At 41.1% G+C, this 26399-nt stretch overlaps 1 protein-coding gene across 1 annotated transcript; it reads right to left on the bottom strand.

The window, feature by feature from the left end:
• Positions 1–144: 144 nt before the first annotated feature.
• On the bottom strand, positions 145–26277 carry CCNJL (cyclin J like). Its single transcript, XM_064458974.1, has 5 exons — positions 26212–26277; positions 15385–15595; positions 5601–5900; positions 4619–4778; positions 145–3576 (listed from the first exon to the last, which is right to left on the bottom strand). Exons 1-5 carry the CDS (start codon positions 26272–26274, stop codon positions 3129–3131), a joined length of 1182 nt encoding a protein of 393 aa, XP_064315044.1. The 5' UTR covers positions 26275–26277; the 3' UTR covers positions 145–3128.
• Positions 26278–26399: the final 122 nt, after the last annotated feature.

Genomic DNA, 26399 nt, shown 5'->3' with positions numbered 1-26399 from the left:
AAGGTAGTACAGAGAGCAAAATAAACACCCCTTAAAAAAGACAAAAGGAAAAAAACTTGCACAAAATTACCACTAAGAATCCATCAGTGTTTGACCCACATTTGCTAGTATCTGGACATCTCAGTAAAAAATAGCACTAAACTAAATTTTATTACGAAACATCTGTTTATTAATAAAACACCTGCAGCTCTTGTCAGGACTCACCAATACAGTTTTTTCATTTTAATGTCGGCTTTCTCATTTGTTTGGTTACATCTGCAACATCTTCCCATGTAAGGGGGTAACTACTGCTGTACCCCATTTTGTATTCCTAGCCGTGTTTCACTGCATTTTCTTTTGCAGCAGCCTTTCCTTCTTCAAAGTCTGCCAGGGAAATACGAGTTAATCATCATGTAGAGATTCTGATCTATGAATGAATATGCTGCAACTGACAGCATCAAACAGCACAAGCGCAAGGTGGGAAGTTTTGCATCCATTTGTTTAAAAATTAATTCAGCTTTGTATGCACCTCTGCAACTCCCTCCAAAACTAATTGTGGCAAAGAGTCTTCAGAAAAGTGTCTTTAGGTTGGCTGAACTCTTCTATGTTTGCTTTTCCTGAGGAGGTATGTTTTCACAAAAGAAAAAAGTTAGGCACGGGAAAAAGTGTTGACTTGAAAATTAAATGTGTGGAATTGCCACCAACATTTAAAGTGTTCTGGAGAGAACTGTCCCTTGAAGCTGTATTAGACCAACTCGGATTCCCATAAATCTTTTACTTTTCAGGTTTGCTGTTGGACTTAATCTGTCCCAACTCCACCCCAGATACAATGACGCAAACAGAACCTAGAACTCGGTGAACAGTTCCTCCTTAGAAGGTACAGTCACCAGAAGAAAGAGTAAACATAAAACCACATCCTCCTGTTCAGCCTTTCAAGTCTCCAAGACACAGTGGCCACCTGAGCTGGAACAATCCGGTCTTATATTACGTCCCTACCTTGCCTCTGTGCGTTTTCTTCTTGTTTCTTCAGCCATTGCCTCATCCCACTTTGTACCTCCTTATATACATAAATAACTTATTGGAATAGGACCTAATTTCTTGTGCAATGACTAAGTTCCTGATCTGCCTACTCCTTCACAATTTATTGTATGGTAAGGCCTTTCCATCACATTCATCCTACCACTATTCTGTTCCGTAAAACATTACAAGTGCTCAGGTCAAGTATTTTTAAGGTATAGACATATATTCTTTGTTAGCTCTTAAAAGCTAAGGAAAAACCGCTTTTAAAAAAAAAAAAAGAGGGTACTCCAGCTGTGTATTCTTTACTGGAAACTTTCATTGGGAATTTAGCAAGTGTTTTCACAATTAAGCAGGATGGCGATCCAAAGTATCACACTGCACGTGATGCAAGTTATAAGGGTAATGATAAACAAAGGAAAACCACAGAACAGTACTGCCACGTGTGTTGTTCTGTCTGTTGAATGACATAAGATACACTAAAGTCTTCTGGAAATAAAGTTTAACATAAATACAAAGCCAAGAGAATAAAAGATGAACAAAGTTCTCCGAACTTCTAGACTAATTTCTGAGGAGTACTGCCTTTTCATGTACAGTTTGCATTTTAAAAAGTAAACCAAGAAGATTCCTCTAGCCTGCAGAATGGAAGAAATTAACCTGATACCCAAAGTTGCATTCAAAAGACAGTTACACAAACGCATTAGCATGCAGGCTAGTTTTTTCCCCTCCACCCTAGAACACCGTTAAAAACAATTCTCTAAAAATATAATTTAAAACAGCACTGCAACATGCAACTTGAAAATATTGCCCCAAGTCAGTAAAAGCATATTGCACATTACTTGTATTGCTGTCCTGAGAACCTTCAGAGAAGGGACAAACCAAGAAACTTACAATAGTGGTTGCATATATTAAAACTGAAGTTTCACACTCACAGAAGTCCCTTTCTTCTAAATATCTGCATTAACATTAAAAAGCCTATCCAGTTTTTTTGAATCATTTCTGGCTTCAGTTGAAAAAAAAGAGGCCTTTGGATATGTGGCAGTAGGTGTGTGTCTCATTGCAGGGAAGCAACAATATCTTCAATTTACCAGCTACATTTTCCAAGAGAATGATAATAAGGTATTTAAGAAACTAAGTCAGCATTGTCTAGCACTGCAATCAAGCTCCAGTTTCACAGTGAAGTTAACCAGTTCCCTGTCTTCACCCCATTAATACCAGTTCCTCTGTCCTGAGCCTGAACTACTGCCACAAGTCACTGAGCCCAAAAGATGAAATAACTGAAGGCAGTGAAACTTTCAAGAATTTTTCCAAGAGGATTTCTTCAAGTAACCTTAAACCCCTGATAAAGCTCATGAACAATTTTACTAAAAAGAATCTCCAGTCTCAAAAGCAGCAGCATATTAAATATTAAGACATGATTTAAGGTTTTGGTTTTGTTTCTAAATACCAAAGGCAGAGCGATGTCCCACTCAGCAGCACCACGTTTAGATTCCAAGAGTATTTTAAGTAAAAAATTATTTTATAGTCTTCTGGCCCTTGTTTGCCTTTAATTCTTGCTCCTGAACTATCACTCCTGCTCAAAGAAAATGGAAAGTGTTCTACACAGATTTCTGCATAAACGAAATCTACATTTAACAGATACCAATTCTGGTATATTTTAGTAGAAGCTTCCAGTAGTATAAGCTGCCACTGTTCAAGTGACACATCACTGGGACAGGAGGAGTGTGCTCCATGTTTTCCAGCAACATCCTCTAGGTGCGTTGCTACTTGGCCAGAAATTCAACAAACGCTCCAGCCTGAAATAACTCTTCAGCCAGCTCCAACAAGTCACTAACTGAAGTCTAGAAGGAAGTAACCTCCACAGGGTTTCTATGCAGATGCCTCTCAAAGTGACATTGAGTGAGGTGTATTAATGAATTTCTATTTCTCTCCCTCATTAAGAGCCAAAGGTACAACCCTTGGCAGAAAGGCACCCAGGTTCCAGTGATCAGTGGATCAGATCAACACCCTCTGAATGAGGGAGTCATAAGGATTCTGCTCCTTTGAGGCTTTCATGCAGATACACGTCTTGTATCACACACACAGTTTCTTCTTCAGCTCTGTTCATATGACCTTTTCCCTCACATCAATATTTATCCATCAAAACACCCAGCTGCATATGAGTGATGACCACTGAAGTAACTACTGCCAAAAGCCATGGAAATGCAGTGTCCAGTCTCCGTTCCTAGGCCCAGCTGCACAGCAGCGGGCGTTTGGATGGGCAGAGTCTGGGCAGATGGGCGAAGGCTGGAATGAAGAGCTGTGCAGGAGTGCAGCAAGCTGTCAGTGCTCCCAGCAAGCAGACCGCTGGGCCTGCGGGCCTGTAAGGAGTCACGATAAGCAGAGCACAAATCTTGCACTGGCAACGGGAACTGGGCAAGACTAGCTGAATGCTGGGCTAAAGGGTGATAACTAGAACACTGGAAGAGACCTTGAGCAGCAGCTTGATGGCTCAGATTTCCCACTGCTTCCTGTTCTTGATGTTGAATTGTTACTTGCTTTTTTATGTTACCGGCTTCTTTGATGTCATTCTCATAATATCTGAAACAAATTATAAGTAAGATTTAACAAAGACAGAGGCTCTCAGAGCTTGCATATAACCCAAAGATTTCACCAGTCAGGCTACCTGATCAGCTTTTTGGCCCTAGCTGCATATGGTAATCCTCAGTTGCTTTCAAAATTAATTCCTAATTATCCTGCTGCAATCTTCACACACTAGCAACAGGTTTAAGGATCATTTTGCATCACAAGTATGTTTTTACTGATGGACTGGTTATCTTGGAACCTTAAGTCCACAACACGGACATTTTAAAATAGTCCGTGTAAGTATTTGCAGAGTATTGCAGTGCATAGCTACAATGGAACAAAGGAAATTCCTGTTACATATTAGGAAGAAGCATTTTCACACTTCTGATTATCATGAGAATGACGACGCATCAGAACAAGTTGTCCAGAGAGGTTTGGAAGTCTCCATCCTTGGAGGTAGTCAAAACTTGACTAGACAACACCCTAAGCAGTCTGATTTAACTTCAGTTGATCCTGCTTTAAGTAGCAGTTCAGAAGTTATCTCCAAGGCCCACCATCTCCCAGCCTAAATCATTCTATAAACTTTTCAATTTTTCTGTTAGGACTGTATGTGCTCACACACCAGACCAGTAGCGATGCATCGCACTCGTGCCCTTTACTGGAGAAAAAACAAAGAATAGTTCTGAAATGTCTCCCTACTGTATTCTTGATGTTAGAGATACGCTAGTGTCTCTCTGCAGCAAGTATATTGCAGGTACAATGAGAAAACAAAGGGAAAAAGGCTTCCATCCAATCACATAGACAACCAGTACAAGAAAACATAATGAACACTGAATTGTGTGCTCCATTCCACATTACTAAATACTGTATTTAACAATATTTGCAAAGTGACCTGATTTTTCCCGTTCATTCCTCTCCCCAAACTGAAGATAGAGATTACCTGTGTAACACTGTACTCAATTATAGCTAAACAATTACTTTTAAAAAATTCTAAAAAAAGAAAGAGTATTAACATCTTCTTAAGAGCACAAGCAGGTTACATTTTTTCTGATCTTACATGAGCATCATTCCAATGCATTGGGCAAGATGTTCCCAGGAATAACATGTTAACAATTCAAGCTGTGTGGTCCAGGCAGGAGAAATCTGCATACAGATACGCGAGGTGCACACACAAGCTGCAGCAATCAGAGATGGACGAAAATGGAGGAAAGTGTGATCTACAAAAGGAAAAAAAACCAAGGATTATACTCTTACTAATCACTGCAGTGAGCTTATTACTGTATACACGGCAGAAAAGGACAAAATTAAATCTTCAGCTTTGTTCCACACATCTCAGATTATTAACTCATGACCAGAAAAAGTCTCCTAAAAACTGGATAAAGCTTTCCTGAAGACCTTTGTCCTACTTGTTTGTAACTACTTTCACTATGGTTTCATTTCAGAAAGAGCCATGAAACAGAGTGTGCTGAAATTTGTAGACTGGTCTCAGCTGAACCAAAGTTATGTAAATACGTGTGTGGTTGTCAATACTTTAGTACTGAAACCAGCTTATGAGGATGCTGCAGTTCATTGCCTCTCACATGGGCAGATATTGGCAGTGATGCTGCAAATCGAATCGCTGAAAGTCCTGTCATTCCAAATACATCATGTCTTGCAGCACACAGACCCTCTAAAAAAATACCGTTTAAAAAGATTCATACATTGAACTATGTAATAGCATGTCTGCGGCTAGCAGTAATTCATACTATTTGGCAGATCAAACATTAGACCCCATTTCTGACAGTCTCTCCAATTAGTGTTCTAAGCTGAAGAAAAAAAAAAAACTGATCTCAAACCCCTAGATTCTTCTGAAGGGAGACAAGAGATTTATGCACAAGGAAAGGACACCGTACCATTTGCTATCTGAAATAACTGCAAAGAGAAACTATTCTGCACAGATAAGGGCTTTAAGATTTGTCATAATACAGATTGCACAGTTATCTTGTTCAGATTTTTGTCTTTTGCCCAACAGAAGATCATTCTACTATAAAACCTCTTACCTTGTACTGAGAAACTGAGGAAGTAATACACATATTTCTCCAGAAAAGCTTTGACTTTGGTCAGTGAGGTGATCGGCCAACCATTGTGAAGGTCATTCTCACCAATGGACGCAGAGAGGTAGTAGTCAACGTAGTGTGCTGGTGTTGGTAGACAGAGGTTCCAGTTGAAGCTTTCCAAAAGCAGCACTTCCATTCTAAGCAAGTCTTTCTTGTTCAATACCACATTCACACTGCACATGTATGCCAGGTTATTTAAGTGCTCCAACTTTGGAACTTGATCTTCTTTTTCTTCAAATTTACCTGCCAGAAGAGATTGTGTTCAGATAAGGTTTATCATTATGATTGGGTGTCCAAAAGCCAAAGAACACTCCAAAACTGGGAAGCCTAAAGATAAAAGGTGCTTTTTAAAGAAGGATGGGAAGTACAGTGACACAAATAGGAAAGAAGCTAACAGACTGGTCAACATATTACCCAAGATTATAAACTCCTTAGGATTACAGATAGTTTTTCTGACAATAACTGGAAGCAGTTTGCTGAAGGGCATTCAGTCAAGTGTGAAGAAAGCAAGTACTGTGGAGAAGATATGGCAAAGGAAGATCCAATATTGAGGAAAAAAATGTTCCTTTGGGTATAGAAGCTAAATGCACATGCTACAAAAAGGAAGACATTAAAAACCCTCGGGCAACATCACCTTTGCCCTTGCTAATTCAGAATTTCTCTTTGTTCCTTCCTGTCTTGGAGGGCCTCATTAGCAAAGGTCACTGAAAGGCTAGGAGAAGTATACTGTAACCAAGTGATTAACATAAATAATTCCTATGGGGTTAGGACAGAGAATACATTTTCAGAGACAAGATAGCTGAGCAAAGCTGTACAAGTTTCTAAATTGTCTTTACCAGCACAGTGAAACAGCAGTAGTCTTTAGAATGACTAGTTTTCACAAGTAGCTATAAAGTGCTGTCATTTTGTACAGAAAAACATGATCTCCCTCTATTCACCCTTCTTTCATAAAAAGCATCCAATACCAGATTTGATTCCCAGGGTTAGAGCTATCAATAATAATGCAACAGAGTTACTTTACTGCAAACTTAAGAAAGCAATTAAGTCTTCTAAAATTTATGCTGTTGGTTTACCAAGCCAAAAGTGACTTATCTACCAGCCACTCCCTGTTCAAGAGCTAGCAACAGTCACCAGAAATGTTTCCAGTACATCTTAAAGAACATCCCTGCTGCAAAATCCAAACCCATAGCTACTTAGAAGTACTCTGTAGTAGTTTTCCCTCTTTGTTCTTGAGGCCATATATGCCACAATTGATTCTTGCTTCAGTTGTCCTTCCATTGCCTCTAAGAGTCCTCCTTTACCAACACAGACCAATTGACAAGATATTAGCATGTCATACAGCCTCAGAGTATTCTCATCAAGTCTAGAAGACAATTAAAAGGAGTACTGCACTAGAAAATTATTTTAAAAGGAAGTAAGATCTTGCTATCCATTTAGGATAACAATTCCATCCAAAGTGTCTCCAGCGTATTAAAATCTGACAATCCTCTCTGTACTAGCAGCTTAAGTGTCTTTTTAACACATTTAAAAACGGATTTTCCATCTTTGAGCCTGTTCACGTATCATGGATATGAAATGCATTAAAAGGTAATATAGCAGCCACCTCACTATAAAAGAGCATTATGGTAACAGTGAAAAACAAAATTCATCCATCATATGAAGCAGAACAGGAAAGGATTGTAAGCATGCTGACAGTGAAAGGCACCTGAATTAAGAACTGTTTAAGAAAAATTACATTTGAGAGAAAAAAGTTAACCCTTTGTTTTTTCCCCACAAGGTGATAGATATCACAGCCTGATACAGAAATTTAAGGAGTATGCTGCATGACCAGGAAACTAAGGACAAGATCTGTCATTCTGGCTTCCGTAAGTTCTAGTTCCTTCTTTCTTCCCACTCAACCATGGGAATTTCAAAAGGCCAGACTATAGTCTGGAGAGCAGACTATCAGCACAGTAGTGACATAGGGCAAAGCTGTTTGACTCGATCAAGACTGTTTTTCTTTTAGAGTTAAAAATAACAGACAATAGCTAAAATCTAGTAATTTAGATTACTAGTTTTTTATTAATTCCCCCCCTTCCACTTTTCAACACACTAGTTCATAGAATCACAGGTTGGAAGGGACCTCAGGGATCATCTAGTCCAACCTTCCTAGGAAGAGCGCAGTCTAGACAAGATGGCCCAGCACCCTGCCCAGACGACTCTTGAAGGTGTCCAACGTGGCCGAGTCAACCACTTCCCTGGGGAGATTATTCCAATGGTGACCATCCTCACTATGAAAAATTTCCCTCTGGTGTCAACACACTGCAGCAGATTGGAGACACTGAGTATAAAGGTAGCTAGTTAAGTTGAAGACAGACTCCAAAACTGAGTTAGAAATGGGGGGAGAGAAATCAGTTCAGGAGTTCTGCTTCACATAAACTGTGAAATTTGAATATTAACTACTTTTCAAAGCAGCATACAAGCAACTTGATCATATTTCCTTTCCCAATTCCTCCTTGACCTAAGTAATACTTTGCTTCCATGTTTACCAAGCACTTCCCACCTATTTTTAAATTGAAATCTGGAGAAAATGGCAAAAGTGAGTTCATTCTATCAGACCAAAGAGATCAGAGGCAAGCTGGGAAATAATAGGTTGAAAATGGCTTTAAAATGCAGTGTGTCCTTTTCCATTTCCCTAATTTAATAGTATATTCTGATATCTTTCCTATTTTTGTTCCTTCAGTTACACCAGAAACTGAGATTCTCTGCACAGCATATTCATGCTGAACCAGGACCTCCAAAACAACTGCAGCAAGAACATGAAGGGCTGAGAGAAGACAGTTGCAAGTCTAATATTGACCAAACAAATAACACTGACTGGTTTAATCAACATTACACTTTGGGAAGAAAAACAAAGCTGTTTCAGCTACATTACCACCTGGAGTCTGCAGTCTGATGTTCATGTGGATTGTGTACGAGTCATTTGCATGCTTTTGAAATGCCACTGCAGACACCTCAAATTAAAAGTTTGCTGTTGTATTCTGAGCTCCTGTTACTGATAAAACCATTTAGTTGTCACTATTGCCCTCAAAAACAGTTTTGTCTTGAGGTAACAGAATCATAAGCCTTTAAAGGAACGCTTAATTTAAGAAGTATCTAGATGCTGCAAATTTTTATGCAAGGAGGCCTACTGAGGTCAATAGGATGAATAAAATAAGATGAACATGTAATGCATGTTTACATTTGTGACTAACTTTTTTGTAAAATCTAAGTAAATGGGGCAGCATGGAACATGTTTAGGAGTGTGTAGTGTTACTGTAATTAATGATGCAAAGATTTTCCAAGTTACTTTAGATCACGTTCTGTTCCACACTGAATTCTACAAACAGATGCTCCCCCAGAAAAACAAGGTGAGTGCTTTTCATGTCACACATTCACATTTGTGCTATGAATGAAAGCCGGGGTAAATCCTGTTGTCACGGGGAACAGGCTTAAGTTACAAAGGGTACATTTGTCACGTTATTTAAACAGCCTATCAATCCATACCAGCTTTTCACTACAAAAAACTAAAGGTCTCAGAGGAGCATCACTGCTATCAGAAGTGCCCTGAAGAACTGATTCATCCGCCGTGGGAGGCACAAGTCACTAAGTACACCTAGCTACGCAGCACACAGACTGATTACTGGCGGTTGGGTAGATGATCCTCCTCGGGTGTTGCGTGGGTAGCAAAACAAAAACAGGACACGTAGGCAGTTTCATTACATTTTCAGAGTCCTTGAGAAGACCAAGGAACATAAAGGACTATCAATTTAGAGAGTCATTAAAATGTAAGCACTTTTTGTCCCATAAAAAATTAAAATCAATCCAAAAGGATAGACCACTCAAGACCATCTAACTCAGCATAAAGACAAGACCTATGGCTGCTTACACAGCTGAAGGACTACTTCTCTTTATTCCTACATTGTTGCAGAAGGTGGTACAACAGAGTTATGAGACTCTCCCATGCCACCCCCAGATGCAAACACAGCTTCCAATTGTCCTCTAAGCAAGGCAAGAAAAAGGCTATTTTAGAGACAGCCTGCTTAATTCCTTTTCCTGCAGTGTCCTGCAAAGTGAGCAGTCAGGGATTTTTCACCTGTCTGTACAATACCTCACACCCATGCAAACCACTTTGCTCAAGGCACCTGAGTTTTTCATACCTTACTATAGTAAAGTTTAATTACTAAGGAAAATATTCTGTACATGTTACAGCAACAGGGAAACTTAAAAAAAGTAAGACTACAGGCTAAGTTTTGCACTAATCTATATCCAGACTGACACCCACTATTATCTGTCATTGAAAATAAGTACCTCAGCTGCCCTTGCCAGAACAGTTACCTGCTCGTGAAAGTGGGACAACAAATGAGGAACAGATCACAAAGCACAGTCAGAAAAGCTGCCTGATGTCTGACAAGGGCTCCACGCAGTCAGTGGGGAATTAGGTGATAAAGGACTATCCGTGCCCTAAACGCAGCCCATTTAGCACAGGCATCTTTTCTTGCTCTAATTTCTTTTATTGTCCTGAGTTAAGGCAGCTGCTGAGAATCCACTGGCTGATTAAGGAACTGGGCAAAATAAAGCCAGGAAAACCACCAAGTACTCTGTGAAGCAATGCAGCGCTGGACATGCGGAACAGTAAGCTAGCTTTGCTTAAAACAATACTCAAAATTGAAAACTGTTATGTCTCCATAGCAGCAGACCCTCTTGAGGAAGAGAGGCCATAAGAACTAGAATTGCTGGAACATTCAATGCCACTGAATGGCTGAGACAGAGAGAGATGTTGCTTTTATCAGGTACTGAAGCACCTGCTACTGAGGAGGATTAGCTCTTCAGGGAAGAAAGGAGCAGCTTTTAAGACCCAGCCAGGATTTTACAGCAACAAGCAAAAGCTGCACTGCTTTAACGATGCCAATACACCACAGCAGTACAGCCCCTGTATACCACAGTTACAGAACTCACCAAAGAAACAGTTGGCAGCAGTTTAAGACTTACTGCCCAGGTGCTTGCTCTCTCCCCGGAGTTCACGGCTCCTGCAGCTGGACCATCTGAATGGATTGTGTCAGTCCAACTCATCTACTTCGGGGCAGATGGTTTGCACAGCTTTCAGCAGGCAATTTGAGCCAAGTAGCACTAAAGCAGAGGGGATATCTTTACACAATCGCTTTTTCTAACAGGGCACTTAGGGCTAGAGCACCTTAAAACATCACAGTCATCTTCTGCAGTAAATTGCCTGATGAAGATGCAGTTTAAAACATTACAACCTGCTGCTGCTCAACAGTGCTCCTCCATAAGGGGCTGCTTTCTCAGCTGCCAGGTGGGGTGAACTGAAAGTTCCTCAATTCCCTTCAGGCAAAATGTTGGTTAAAACAGATTATTACACTTACTGAAACCATCAGCCAGCTGACGTTTGTCTAGAGAAAAATCAGAGCTTACTCAAAGCACTGGGGCACTTTGGGGGGAAAAAAGTAGTAATATCTGTTTGCAAAGCGAGCATCTGCCCATAGCCTGGTGCAGAGACAGCAATCCTGACTTCTCTGCAGGTGTACTGGTAACTGGCCTGCCCAGATCCAGCTGGCTTGCCTGAAAGCCACAATTCCCAGCTGCCCAGCATTGCTTCTCACCAAAAGCCAGCATCTCCCTGACCTAACAGCAGTCAACCTGAGCAATCACTAGCCTGCTTCAAGACAAGGGACGGACGGATTGTCTTGAGCAATTAAAACCACTGGACATCACTAATGATCTTGCAGTAGCGGAACCCTATGACCTCTTGTATTACCACAGCTGGACCTCAAAAGGAGGTCCTCTGTCTTCTAACTGTGTACCTAGCTAGCCAAAACATCCATGTGGACCAGGTTTTTGTGTTACAAAATCATGTTTAGTTTATAATTCTGATTTAAGTTAAAGTTCCCTTAATGCAAGTGAAAGGGACAGACTATTCTAAACACATTCCTAAAGTATCTGACTCAATTTTTCCAGCAATTTTTCCTTCCCTCCCACAACAGCCTTCAGTTCACCTCTAGATTAATATGAACAATTTTTACCATTATTTTCCAGAATGGATTCAGAGGAAATAATAACCATTGATGATATTAGTAAACTTCAAATCTTTTATAGATGTTCCAAGGAGCTAAACTATCTGGCAGGAATTTCCAGAGGCCTTTTCCAATTATCACACTGCGCATACAGTGCAAAAGGAACATACATCTTCCAGCTAGTGAACGACTAGCTGATTTGAGGGACACACACCCACATTCCTCTCAACTGCAGCAAGTCCAGGCTGAACATTACTTGGCTGCTAGTCCAATTTGGAACAGGATTATCTTCTCACTCCCTCGTATCTTTCACAATTATTACCAAAGTGGGAAGCACAATCACCATCCAGTTTCCCTGTCTGGGGAAACAGAACAACCAGTCAAAATGCATTTCTAGAATACAGCAAGAGACATTAGCTCCAGCTAATTAAAGGGCATCTAGTGAAATGCTGTGAGAGCACTGCTGTTGTGTGCTGTTGAAAATATGTGATGACAATGAAAAAAAAAAAAAAAAGGACAGGTTTGAGATCCTTTCGACCTGAGATCGAAGCAAACTTCAAAACTAAATACAAGCTTACAACAATTTCTGAGCTTAAAAATCGCCCTCAACTTGCATTTAGCTTAGGAGTTTGTTGCTTCCATTTCAAAACTAGTGTCTAAATGCTTCTCTTTGGGGGTGGGAGGGGCACAATAAAATCCACGCTTACCGTAATTAGTGGCAATAAGTAATCTTGCCTCTAACTACACCTCGTCTTGCTTGTGGCCTATGAACTACCCTTAATTTCTCACTCTATTCTAAGAAAGCAATCAGGAAGAAAACCCAGAGTTTCTCCAGATGTGTTTATAACAATTATTGTGGACATTCTGTATTGAACATTCATCTTGGTATGATGTAAACACCATAACTATTTTAAAAAGATTTTTTTGCTCTCTACAGTAAAGGTATATAATTTTTTAAAAGTACAAGCATCTTGCAACACAGACTGAAGAGCACTTTTGCTGCAATCCTCGGCTGAAAAAACATGCAACTTGCTACAGTAATGCTTTGCGGGAAGCTCTAATGACTGCATTTGCAGTAACAGGCAAGTGACCAATTTTATTCTTCTTTGCTACAATGAGAACTTTCAAGATGACTTCAGGTCAATAATTCTGACTTACTCAGAATCTTTTACTACAAAACAAATCACAGTACAAGTTTTCTTCCATTTATATAATTTTGAAAGTAACAAACTAAACACAAGAATCCCACTTACTATAAAGTTCCTTCCCCTGACTTGACTTGCATCACTTTGAACTACACATACCAAAAAAAGAGCATCCTTATTGCACATTAAGAAGGCCCAGACAGTAAACAAAGCTTATTATGCTCCCAAAAGTCTCCAAACTGAGCCCTTGCATTTTAAACCCTATCTATACAAGTTAATTAGGCATTAATTTTGCCCAAAGCTTCTTTGGTTCAGCTTTCAGTGTTTTGTTTCTACACATTGGTAGGAAAGCTGCCTTTACAGTACTAGACCTTTCCCCTTCCTCTAAGGGATAATTTAATTCCAGATCAGGATATGCACATGCTACTGCATTACTCTAGTGTTAATTTATAAAGATTCTCATACTCATTAGCTCACTAGACTTAGGCTTGCTCTTTTAAGAACTGGATTTTTTTGTTCGTTTTGTGGTTTGTTTTTTTTTTAAAAAAAAAAAAAAAAAACAGGCAGAAGTTGCAAAGCATTTCCCTCTAGTGTTATCATAGGACTACTTGTGAATTTCCTTTTCCTTCACAGTTGCATACAGGTAGCCTAAAGTTGCATTTTACTTCAGCTATTTACATAATGAGAATCTTGAAAGCTTTTTTGCTTCTTTTTAAGTCCTAGAAGCTACAGAAGTCAGCAGCCCAGCTCTCCTGACTCATAGAGTGAGCTTCCACCCGAAGTCTTACCAGTATACCAACTCTGACAATTCATACAAAGTTTGAGGGTACCGTTTTCATCCTACCTGCATAGCACTGGAAACAAACTATAGCTATAAAATCTTCCTCTAAATCCAAATGAAAAGTTTTAGAAGAATTGTTGAAGCATCAGTTTTATGCTGGGGAAAATTGGAGGAGGAGAATGGATAAACCTGACGCTTTCAAGTAAAGAAAATTCTATTCTCTTTCCCTGGAGGTAACACTCATCCACGCACTTGGGAAAAAAACCTAACTCCAAAAAGCTAGCAATGTTGCAAGGCATTTTGTAGTTATGAGGTTACCCAAAAAAAGAAAGAGAGATGCTCTGAAAGCTGAAGGAGCACACCTCTGAGCAGGCATCAGCCTCCAGGCCTCCTGAACTTGGTACTTCAGTCTGATGTGTTTGAAATTAATGGTTTCATAACAATTTACAAATCAGCCCTAGCCCCTCTCCCCTCCATTACACCAGCCTGAAGCTTGTCCAGCCTCTCAGAAAAATACCTCTCTGGTAAATAAAGAAAACACTTCCTCAGCTAGGATTGTTTTCTGCCAATCTGAAGGAGCTCACCAAAGGTTCATGTCAGCAGAACTGTGATATCCGAGTCACTTAGGCTGCCTTAAGACCACACCTACAGCAACCACTTATATTCTTCTTTGTTCTGATTTTAATATTGGCCTTTTTTGCAATACCAGTAACTGCTCTATGTAGTTCACTGTCTTCTCTGGAGTCAGACAGACAGCATTACTTAAATACACTAAGTGTATTGGGCTTTTTATTATTTTACCATTATCTCTGCAGATTAAGATCTTCAGACACAACCAGCAAGGAAAAGCAGAAGCAAACTCATGTCCTGAGGGGTAAACGTTTAGTATCACCTTCTTTCCTCAATAGCTTCTGGGTCTCCATAGTGTTTTTTACCTTAACCAATACGACTATGTGCACTTTTCAGCCATTAATGCTAGAGTTTGCATTACTTTTGTTGTCCACAATAGCACATTGCTCTGCATGGCTCTCATATGGCAGGCTAGTTTCTCTGTAACCTAGAAACAGAGTTCAGAAGTCTGCAAGGGTAGACTGCAATTCCTTGAGGCACCAGTCTCGCTTTCCTCTACTTGCACAGCCCTGGCTGCAGAGAAGATCAAGAAAGCACTAATGACAAATGTTCAAGATCATTTGCTAAATGGATGCCAATACTGAAACTTCAGTATTGCCTAGCTATTTGATAGGAGCCCAGAACAAGCAATATGCATTCCAGTATCGTCAACACATCCACCAAGTGCCTTGAGAAGCAAACTTTCCTTTCGCCCCTGTATAAGAAACTTCCACTTTGCAAGGAACTGATTATGCCCAGTGAACAGAGGCACAGCTTGTCCAAGGACTGCTCTCCAGGAGAGGCTGAATGTTACCCAGACGTTGCTCCCTACTACCAACTCTTCCTTGGAACTAACCTCTCCCAGTCTTGCCACTTCCTTCCCACCCCATCACTCCCTGATCTTCATTGTGCCCTTCCACTGACCCAGCTTCAGTTGCCAAAACTTTCCCTGCACGTTGATGCCAGCATATGCAGTCGAACAGAGTTTATTAACAGACTGCTTTATGTCTTGACTTGGACTTCAGTAGGCCTTACCTTAAGTCAGTGGAAAATTAACAAAGAGAAAATAGCACATGCTGTACAAGGAAAACAACCATCTGTTCAGAAAAAAAAAAAGCCTTAACAGACAGCAGCCAACTTACTTGCTAGGAGAAGACAGGCAAATGAAATGATGTGCAGTTGCTTGACAGGGATATCATAGCGATCCATAAAGAGGTCCAATAAATAGATAGCGAGATGCCGGGCCGTAGGGCAGAGATTAAAGTGGTTGCTGAGGACAGTCAAGAGATCAATGAAGTATCGGCGCATCCCAATCTGTGGTGACTGAGCCTTATACATAGGCAACTTAAGTTCCTAAGGGGGGGAAAAAAAAAAAAGGGAGGAAAGAGGTACTGAAACAAATAATTTCAGTGTTCGGAATCCCAAACGAACAGCCACCACCTGCTATGGCAAACACTTAGTGCCTACAGCACTATGATTGATACAGAAATCAGGGCTGGATTACTGCGTGTTTTGACAGTCAGTTAACTTCGGTCATCCACACACTTTCCTCACAAGCCTTAAACACCTGGGCAAACACTGCAAACTGCAGTTTAACCAAGGAACAACTTGCTGTTGCTTTCTACAGAACACCAAACTTCTTGGCCATGAAAATTGTTCCTGAAGGACTCGTTTTTAATTTTGTTTACCCAAACTGAACTGTTAAGTCAGGTTTTAACAGAGTTTCATAGGCAAGAAGGGCAAAAGACATTTTTCTGATATTGCCCCTTTCTCATTTTAAAAGCAGGATGATGTAAATTTTTGATCTACCTATGCTAGATCTTCACATGCAAGGGTTTTAAGTGCAAGTCTGTAGTCACTATGTAAAAAGTAGTTACAGGAAGGAGAGAAGTTCCTTGGGAACACCCACCAACTAATGCCACCTAAAAGTTGATGCTTTGTCATTTTAGACATGGTCATATACTAATGCAGTTACCATGGCTGGACTAAAATCAAATCAAAAAGGGCTGAATATATTTGATAGGCATGGATTTTAAAAAAAAAACCACAACCTAAACATTTTACCGAGGTGTATCTCTCCGTAATTCACAAAAATGACGTATAAGTATTTGACAATAAATTAGAAGTAGTACAGTGCTGCAAGATAGACATGTTTTATAGCAGAATAGAAAGCAGTACATAAAGCAGTTAATTCTATTAAATAAATCAGGATTCAGAGGAAGGATCTGCAGGGGCTACCCTGTTTAGAGAAGGAAGAGGCAACACCTTGCACAGCCAGCACGGTGGCTCCCCACACTCTTTTCATTGCCTGGAAGGAGACATGTCACGAGGAGGTTCAGCTCTCAGAAAAAAAAAGCTACACAATCAGGCTCAGAGGGGCACAGATACCTGGAAGCCAGGGAGGCTCCAGAACTGGAGAAGCAGCTAACAAAGACAGCACGCCGAGTGTTGTTACGGATGATTGCTTTCCAGGCCTTCTTTAAGAAGTCAGTGAAAAACACACATTCTGGACTGAACAGACGCACACTGTGGACAAGCAAACAGCCCTCTGAAACCTGGGACAGCCTTCACTGGGGGATTATAAAGAAATCTCCCACCAGTAACAATTTATAAAGCAGGGAGACAATGGAACATGTTCCCCCCCCCATTGTTTTATACCCAGAAAACTCCCATAAATTTGATTTTTTGATTGCCTTATGTACAGAGATTTCAATCTGTCAGTACAACTGACATACACAGGTTCAGAGCAGGAGTTCCTAAGGTATCCAGCATTCTGTCAGAAATGGTTTCAAGTTCAGTGCTTACATCAGTTAAAATAACGGCATTATTTAACATGTCTATACAAAGTCCATGCTGTTGTACAATCAAGTGGCAATTCTACCTCTGAAATATTTTGTTCTGCTAGGTGACTGGTAGGAGCTTCAAGTTTTATTTTGTGAAATGTCCTTCCCATTTCAACAGTTATGTGTCCCAGAAAAACGATGCTCTCTACATACTCTGAGGTCAGCATATATATTTAATATGAAATTTGCTTTTTAGGCCAATAACAAGTGCCAGAAATAAACAGTAACTCCAGTTATACAACTAGTCAAAAAATCTGACATGTCTAAATGTTACAGTTCAGTGGGTGAGCACTAGAGGCTCAGAATGAAAGCAGAGATCCAGAGACTTGCATCTGAACCTCAGATGCTCAGAGGCCAGAACAGCCCCTACCCAGCCCACCACGCTAGAAAATTCAAAGATCAGCCAAAGCACTGAATTGAAGCCAACAGGATTATTCTGCTGCTTGTTTAACACAGACAGTTACTCCCAATAAAACATCTGCTTTTTTTTATATAATTATATTTAGAAAAATTGGTTACTAGTAAAGGGCATAAGTGAAAGGCATTCTCTTTTTGTGCACCAAAACACCCACATGGGCTTCCATATAATGAGACTTAACAGCACGACAAGGTTCAACTTCAGGATTAACATTAGAAGGAACAGAGCCACGTGCTGGGGTTTCTCACAAGATCTGGTTCCTTGGTATTAACTGATCCAGGGTATAAGTAAGAGCCTTACCCTGCACCTCATAGCATGAAGCAGCTAATAAGTAGTTCACTAGGACTGCTTTTACACTGACAGATCTGTCTTAAATGAGATTTTCTTTTAAAGGAAAGCAAGTGGTAACAGTGTAATAATGCAAGAGCTGAATAGCTGACTTACAGTTATCAACACGGCTGTGGGTATGTACCCCTTTCCATCAACCCCCCACAGTGTTCTTTAGCATAAGTTCATCGAGAAAAAAAAATTATTCCTTTTAAGTAAAAAAGCATCTTTGCTGCTTTGGGAATGCCAGTGCAGGATCAGCAAATACAAGCAATATGGAAAAAGCCAGACTTTTGGGGACCAAGAATAAAATAAATTTTTTCCATTGCTTAATTTTTTCCTCTGTCTCCAGTAAAGAAACAGAGAGGAAACTGGGACGTGCCCTTTCATATGCTGCTTCTGGTTATCTTTGACCTGTTCATTTGTATTGCCTTCAACAGCTTTGCTTTGGACTGCCGAGCAATTGCCACATTGAAATGCTAAAATTGGCAGCAGGTAAGAGGTTCACAGGTGTCTCGGAAATTACTTAACAATCTTTGCTCACCATATTGATGGGTGTCTCTCCACAGAAAGTCTCCAGAAAGGCAGAGCATGGCATTTAAAGGGATCACCACTTAATCTCAAAACCTGAAAAGTAAAGCTTGGACTGCAAGTCAGTCTTAAGGGCAAAGACAGTTTTTAAGCTGCCACCTCCTACCAGCTTCAAGACCTGACCTTCTAAAAGAAGGGAATCAGCATAAACATTTTAAAATGGTGTTAAAGATGACAAGTCTTCCTCAGCAATCACATCTGAAAGACAGCCAGACTCAACACATCAGCCATTCCTTCACTGCAGAGACCCAGCTCACCACCTGACCACTTCAGCTGGCACCCTTTCTCTCCTGAGCTCAGGAGAGAAGAGTTCATCTCTGCTTCGGATGGTTTTGTAACTAGGCTGAGTAGATGCACTGCAGAATCCACCCCTAAAGGAGATACTAGGCAAACAAGACTTAAACTAAAGCTTTGGAGCAACCACATGAAGGTTAGGCTTTCACTGCCCATTTGAACTGAATTAGCCAGACAGCCACTGAAGTTGAGAGGAACAAAACAGGATAGATTCCTCCAGCTCCCTTGAAGCAGCAGCTGGTGCAGGCCAGTCTGCCCAGCATTTCTCTTCATCAGAGTACGACATCAGATGGTTTGGTGCTCAACACAGCAAGAAATTACACACACACACGTTCTTTCTGTCCAATTTCTTTTCAGAAAAACTGTTCTCCCACTGATATAAAGCCAGTAATGAACTGACAAGCAGTCAGGAGAAAAAACTTAGCAGTAGAAGAAGTTAGCAAGTGATGTGACATTATGGTAATAAGTCACATTAATAATGATCAGTTCTCGGAACAACCATGGAATTCATCAAGGTACTTTAAAAGAACTCACAGGCTTTTTGACAAGGAAAATGAAATGCTGTAGCAAATATGCCTCTGGTTCTGAAATTCAGGGAGATGCTAACTGAATCTGGTTTTAAACCATGTCAGAGCACTTGGACTTCAGTAGGGATCCATTCTGTCCCACGGGTCAAACATGCAACATCTCCTGAGTCCCCGTAACAGCCCTGGTGTTTCTTACTGCCCTCCTCTCTTGGCACCAGCCATCTCAGTTGCAAGATACCCAGCTGCTGCACACTGGCATCTCCAGAGCGCCACACCCTCTACAGAGAGGCAGATAACTTACCTTCTCACTTCTGGAGCAAAAAGAAACACCAAACCGGAGCTACTTGGTAACGGTAAAGCCCATTCATCTTGAAACAGCTGTTACAATGCTTGCCTATGCAGATGCAAGTTCCATTTACTACTATGAGCTTCATATTTCTCTCATTATTATCCTTCTTTAATCATACTATCTACTTCTGTTTCTGGATATGTAAATAGGATCCATCACATGGCCCCTGCTACCACGGCAGCTCACAGACCTTGACCACTGCTTCTAACCCAAAGTCTGAAAAACAGTTCCAGCCGATCAATAAAGTTACCCAGTGAAGGTATACAACTAAAGTTTCAACAAAATCTTCATGATTCTTCTTAATCCAATGTGAAAGAATGTAAACCCAAGATACCACTTGTGTGATGCCTATCTAAAGCATTAAAATTTAAAATACATTAAAAAAGGGAAAAGTCTACTAAGTATTTAAGTTAGAAAAGTAGTAAAAACCATGGTAACTCTGGCAATCATTTGGCTCTCTGTATGTTGCATGTTCTGGAAAAATAGTATGTAAGTGACCTCAACAGATTCTTAAGAATTCCTGTTGTAAGAATACTGCAAACTTGTTGCCATTAGAACAGGAAAAAGAAATGCCCGTAGATGAAAAATAAAGGGAAAGCTTATCTAGCAGGCTATTAACAGTTGTTCTTTGAAAGGGACAAACTCCTTCCTGTTTTGTGTTCTAACCAATCTTCCAGCTGTGGAAGAAAGGTGCCAAACTGATCTCCTAGATATTATTACTGCACCACACGTGAGAAACCACTAAAAACTAACTTCTATTTAGGCAGGCAAGAAGCCGTTATACAAAGAAAAATTTATAATACACTATTTTTTTTTCAATAGGAGCTTGAAAATTCAGGGCACTCCGCATGCTGCTTTGCGGTAGGCTAGGTAGCATGCTACCATTTTAATTCTGCAACTAGTGTCACATTATTCTCTCTCCCACACAAAAACAATCCTCCTGCCCTGCACAGACTGCAGCACTATGCCTTCCCATAACAAAACGACTCACGCAAGACTTACTGCTAGGTGTTTCTGTGCTTAGGCAGCTGGCTGCAGTTTAATTAATCGATCAGAAAGGTTAAGAGTTAGCATGTTTGTGAACAATCTGATAGTGGAGTACAGCTGATTAATTTGGCTTTTACTAATCTTTTGAGCTGGCCATGCAAACTCAAAGGGCAGGGCAAAGATATACGACAAGGCAGTGCTCTTAGGGTACGGCCAGCAGAACAGGTGTCCTCGCAGAGCGGAGATGCTTAGTGAAAGTCTCTGAAACAGTCACAGTTGCTTTGTCTGTGCAAGCATGAGCCACACTGTCTTATAACAGAGAGACACCAACACTTATAATTGTTAGGTGACACAGCAATAAGGGATGGTCTAGGATTCACTGCATCATCTATTACCCCTCTTTTCAGCCCTGCTGTAACCATATCTCTCAGCCTTGAAAGTTACAGTGTTTTCCATTATTTAAGGAACCTTCAGTTCTTTTAGGCAAGTCTTAACCAGGTCCTAGGAGAAATGCCAGTCTCGCATGTCTGGATTCAGTATGTATGAGTACGAGACAAATCTGACAGAACCACATTTCAAAAAGCATGTCAGACAGTTCCTCTCATTATTTCCAGTGAAAATGTAAGATCCAGACACATTCTAACAAGGAAGGCTACATGGGCAATATATCCTTTATTTTCCCCATCATTCAACAGTGACCAATCAGGTGGACAGAGCAACAGCTAGCTACCCTTACCGATTTATGATTCCACCAATGCACAAATGAAACACCATAAATTAAGATTTTTCTCCACCGTTACCACTGCTCCTGCACACTCAAAAGAAGCAGCAAATTCATGTGCAGCTCCCACAAAGGCCAGAACTCCAGTCACATAAAAACAGAACCTCAAGTTCCAACCTACTCAATGACTTCAGCTTACACTGGGTTGTTTTACTTACTCTTTCAAAGAACAGCAGCACCTTCAATAATTTTACCTCCATTTACCTAGAATAAAGGCCACCTCAAATGACGGTTCAGTGCCCTTCATGCATTTCCCCTACCACTCACCTTTGTCTTTCAAAATATCTACAGATATGGGTAGGGTCCATTCCTTGAGATCTGGGCTTAGACACGTAAATTAAGGTCCAGGCGTACTACTGAAATGTCATACAAAAAAAAACAGGGCAGACCAAGACAGTATTTCAGTATTTCAACTGTATGCAAAAGCATTTTGTGCTTGAATCCACTCTGCCCTTCAGCATCCTCACAACACTCCCAGGCATTTGAAATTTGCGGGAAAGTTGAACTAGTATTGTGCTTGAAAATCCATTACTTCACACATTCCGCTGTGGTATTTTATCAAGCATTTCATTAAGACCTTCTTACACACTTCAAAGTACTGAGAGGTTCAGCAGCTAATCTGAGAAGGATCAGAGAAAGGAGTGTGAGAATCAAAATTCCAACTTTAAGGAAAAAGCAAGATCATGAATAACCATGTACTTTATTAGGACACCTGTTCCTTTCAGCTCCGTGCACATGCTGCCATCTATAACAAACTACAGCTAGCAACCAGTAATGCTGCTGTTGCTGAGGTGTGAAAGCTAGAGATTTTTGTGTGTGGTTATTTTTTTGTCAAGTGAACAAATTACGCTTTTGTTGCTGGGCTTCCAGTCTTGGATAAAAAACCTGATATTAATACACCTCAATGCCCATTATACCTACTTTTTTTACAGCTGATTCAAACTGGAAAGGTACAGAGTGAAAGGTTAATATTTTATCCTCCTGTTAAATTAAATGGGAAAGAGCCCAAAACTGGATGCGGGTATCTGGGACCCCTGAAGTTCTCATCTAGATTTTTAAAAACAAAAACCAGAAGCCCCACCTAAGCAATACCCTAACACCTTCCCTCCGTTCAGTGTGTGTGTAACTGTCTAGTCTGCACCAACCTGAATTTCAGGCTGTGCCAGTCAGATCTGAACATACAAAACATACCATTTAGTTAACTAAGCGCCAAGGGGATGACCAGTTTTTAAAATAACAAGGACAAGAGTGGTCTTACAGGCTAAAAGATAAACGGTACCTGTTACATTCAGACCTTCACACTACCAACAGGTCAAGTAAACCAGATGCTTTGGCAGAACTACAGAAAACGAAGGGACTCATGCTGGGTGCAGGGAGACGAGAAAGAGGAGGTGTTTTTACTGAAGTTTTTCTTGAAAAAAATTAATAACAGGACCTGCACTACTTCTGACAGGATGCTTTTAAACTGCAAGAAATGCATTTATGGTGACAGTACTCAAAGACCAGTGAAGAAAAAGGCCCTTCACAACAAACCCTGTAGGGATTACATTGCTGCTTCAGAGACTAGTCCAAGCTGACAGCATGGACAAAGCTGAGGGAAATGTTGCGTGTCAAAGTAGAATGAAACACATCATGGTGGTAAACAGCATTTCCTCATTAAAATCTTTAAAGCAAGATGAGGTGGGAGGCAGGTGTGGAGGAGCTTTCACTAGAGGAAATTCATCAGGCATTTTTACCAGTTTAACAGAGAAGAGCTGTTTGCTTTCAGCAGAGAGAGAATCAGCTCTCCTCACATGGCTGAAAGTAACTGCAGACAGTAATCTAGACTGCCTTAAAAAAGATCAAGTTACAATTATTAACCTTTTAAATTTGCAAACAAGTCCAGTAAAATTTGGCCCTGCTCTGAGAAGCCATACAAGAGACAAATAAAAAGGGAAATGCAGGCAGATCTAGTAGTTCTCATTAATCACAGGAAATTAACATATCCTGGAAGGAAACAGCCCAACATAAGCACAAAAATGGGGGAAGAATAGCAAGCAGATGTCACTTGTTTCTGGGACACTCGGACTGCCTTCTAAAGTAAAGTATTTCCTCAACTCTAAAAACCAAACAAACAGAAAACCCAACACTGAATTGTTACTCAGCTTTCCACCCTTGCAGAGTATTTAGGACTGTTGAAGTAGAGAGAGCACTGAGAGAGGTCTCATTTTTGACATCCAAGTCAGCTGCCTGGCACGACCAGCACCTTTCCATTATCAGTAATGTAGGGCCACTGCAGGAGGAGTTGAAGCACCAGAAAACATCAGCACAAACACACAGCACTTTTCTTGGCTTGGTGTGTGATAGACTCTCCTAGTACAAACACACAGTATGTTCCAATTTTGATTTTTCTTCCTGGCTCAGTTTTGCAACAGGTTTAATGTTCTGCCCTAATCCAGGGGAATACTTTAACCTCTCATTTAAAGTCTAAGGATGCATGTAACACTTTTGGAATTCAAGCATTTTGCTCCACTAGGTCAGCACACTCAATAACTAACACAATACAGTCCTGCTAAGCTGAACACTACATCCCAATAATCACAGCACAGATATTTTACTGGTCAGACAATTCAGGGGCTATTGATTTCCTCCGTATTGAGCTAGGGCCTTTGGGAAGTCACAAAGCCTCTCAGCGCCTTTCAGCCCTCTCCAAATTAGAAGCCAGGTACACCACAGGCATTCAGTATCTGCTCTCGTGCAGAACATACCCATCAGCCTGCCACAAAGGACACCAACTTTCAATGGGGTTAAGAACAACTCCCAGATCCAGCTGGGGGGATGGGAGGAATGGCATAACATTTTTTCCTGTTGTTAACATAAAACCTGGGTTGTTTCATAGTAGGTATATACATCTCCTAGATTTGTGTGTCTAAATTATTTTGGGGGACAAGCAAAAAGTGTTTCTAATGGTCCTTCAGGTGTTTTAGGAAAAGGCTTACGTTATTTAAAAGGGACATTTTATTCATCACCTGAAATTCAGACTTTAAGCGTGTTCTTCAGAAAAAAGTGGGACAGCCTACAACATGCATTTCAACGTCCTTGACAAGCATCTTTAAGTGACTTTCCTGTCAGGTTCATGTGCTGAAACTAAGACCTGTCTTTTCTCACCCAAGACCAGAGACACACAATGTTCCAGACTAGGACTCTTCAGCAAGTGTCTTAAACCAAAGAGGTCATTTAGGCTTGAGGGTACCATTGCCTGAATTTTCTGTATTCTAGTATTAACATGCTAATACACTAATAATGCACTATCGTGCTACACTATAGCGGGATGCCGCTACTGAAGCTTATTTTGTTCTACACAACAGCCGTAGGCATCCCCAAAACTGGCTTCAGTACCTCAGAACTACTGATCTTCCCAAACTTTGCTGAAGGATCCTTTTAAGGAGTTCCACAACTTTCTATGTTAAATTCCGACATTTTAGTCATGAAAAAAACCAAACCATAGCAATACACTTAAGAGTTGTTTCTGCAGAATATTACTTGGGGAGGGGAAAAAAAAAAAAAAAAAACAAAAACCACAAACCAAAGAAAAGGAACCAAAGTAGTTTTAGGGACTGTGATTATTTTTGCTTGATCTACTTGCACTCCGGATTCTCACATAGTGCTTCCTTCAAAAAGAAAAGCCATTCTTGCAAGGTGGGCAGAATTAGGATTAAAATTGTCCAAGCACAAAGAATTGTGGACCTTCCTCAGAGCAGCAAAAGCAGAGCAGCCCAGACACTTCTCTCTCTTTGCAGGTTCTTTGAATTCAAACAGTTCTTGTCTTTTCAGCTGGCCTAGATTAACAGCCATAGACAAAGAAGTTTTAGCAATCTAGGGCTGTCAGATGCATCCAGAAAGCAGGCTGAAGAATGAAATAGCCAATTAAAGGGTAGCGGATACACTTAAAATAAATAAATGAATAAACAAACCAAAGCTTCTCCCCACCTTTCAAGACCCTGGCAGTAGGATTCCCTCAGCCATTCCCCCCAGCACAAGGCCAGGAGGACCTGCCTCAGCTAGAGGACACAAAAGCAAACCAACCCCCTCGCAGACACCCAATAACCATTACCTCACCTGACACAATTTATTGCTAAAGGCCTGTGAAGAAAACAAAGGGAACAGAACATCCAAAGCATTAACTTCGCCAGCTGTAACTTTTAAGTTACAAAAGCTGCATCAAGCACAGGGTGTTACTGTTTCTTGAGGGCTCTCTCTTGTTACCCAACGAACTGCATTTAGAGCTTCTCCGGAGCCGGGAGGCTGCCCGGGGAAGGCGGGGAGCAGCTGGCGGCCCACCTGGCGTGCCAGTTTGTCAGGCAGCGGCCGGACTATTTTGCTTAATGCAGGACATTTTATTGGTAAACGATAAGCTGACTTCTAGAAAAGCCATTCCAAGCTGCGTCTGTACATCCTCCAGCTCCTCTACAGTCTGCCAGGGCGCAGGGTCCTATCTCTTACTGCAACTTTAGCATTTATATGTTGGAAAAGCAGCGGCGCTATTTCTCCAGATACTGTAACAGGCTGATTTTTCGCGGATCAGCATCCTCTCAGCATCTAGCGCAACGAGTCGTCCTCATCGCCACCCCGGCTAAATTAAAGCTACCGAAAAGCTACAGGCAGGTGTTTTTAGGTCGCAGCTTTCACAGGTTTGGCTTTGAACAAATCTCGCTCAGAAGGCAGCGTACAGGGAAGACCTCTACTTTGGGACCTGCCCGAGGCGGGCTGCCCCAGCCCCAGCCCGAGCATTAGGAAGCCCTCCCTCCGCCGGCCGCCTCTGCAGGGGAGGAAGGCGAGGAGGGGAAAGGAAAGGAACAAAGTGGGACCCAACCTTCATCCTCAGGGTCTGGTGGACGTCTGCTGCCAGCTCCCCTTTCCACCACTGCTCCTCCATCCTTCTTCCCATCCAGACAAAGGTCTGGGAAAGCGGCCGGGGGGGTGGGGGTGGGGGAACGAACCGGGCCGGTCCGCCAAGCCCCGCGGCCGTTTCCGCCCGCCCCCCCGCAGCACTAACACCCC

Source organism: Phalacrocorax carbo, chromosome 8 (genome assembly GCF_963921805.1).
Source record: "Phalacrocorax carbo chromosome 8, bPhaCar2.1, whole genome shotgun sequence".
Lineage (NCBI taxonomy): Eukaryota > Metazoa > Chordata > Aves > Suliformes > Phalacrocoracidae > Phalacrocorax > Phalacrocorax carbo.
Note: the sequence above shows the minus strand (reverse complement) of the source record. Positions and strands in the feature narration are given on the sequence as shown.

Bases quoted from the DNA above. Each gene is read 5' to 3' on its own strand.
- CCNJL (XM_064458974.1), bottom strand. From the start codon at position 26,274: ATGGAGGAGCAGTGGTGGAAAGGGGAGCTGGCAGCAGACGTCCACCAG. The intron at 15,596-26,211 runs GTTGGGTCCCAC...TCCCCCCCTTAG, and splicing joins ACCAGACCCTGAGGATGAAG to GAACTTAAGTTGCCTATGTA. The intron at 3,577-4,618 runs GTAAGATCAGAA...AATTTGTTTCAG, and splicing joins TGCATTGGAATGATGCTCAT to ATATTATGAGAATGACATCA.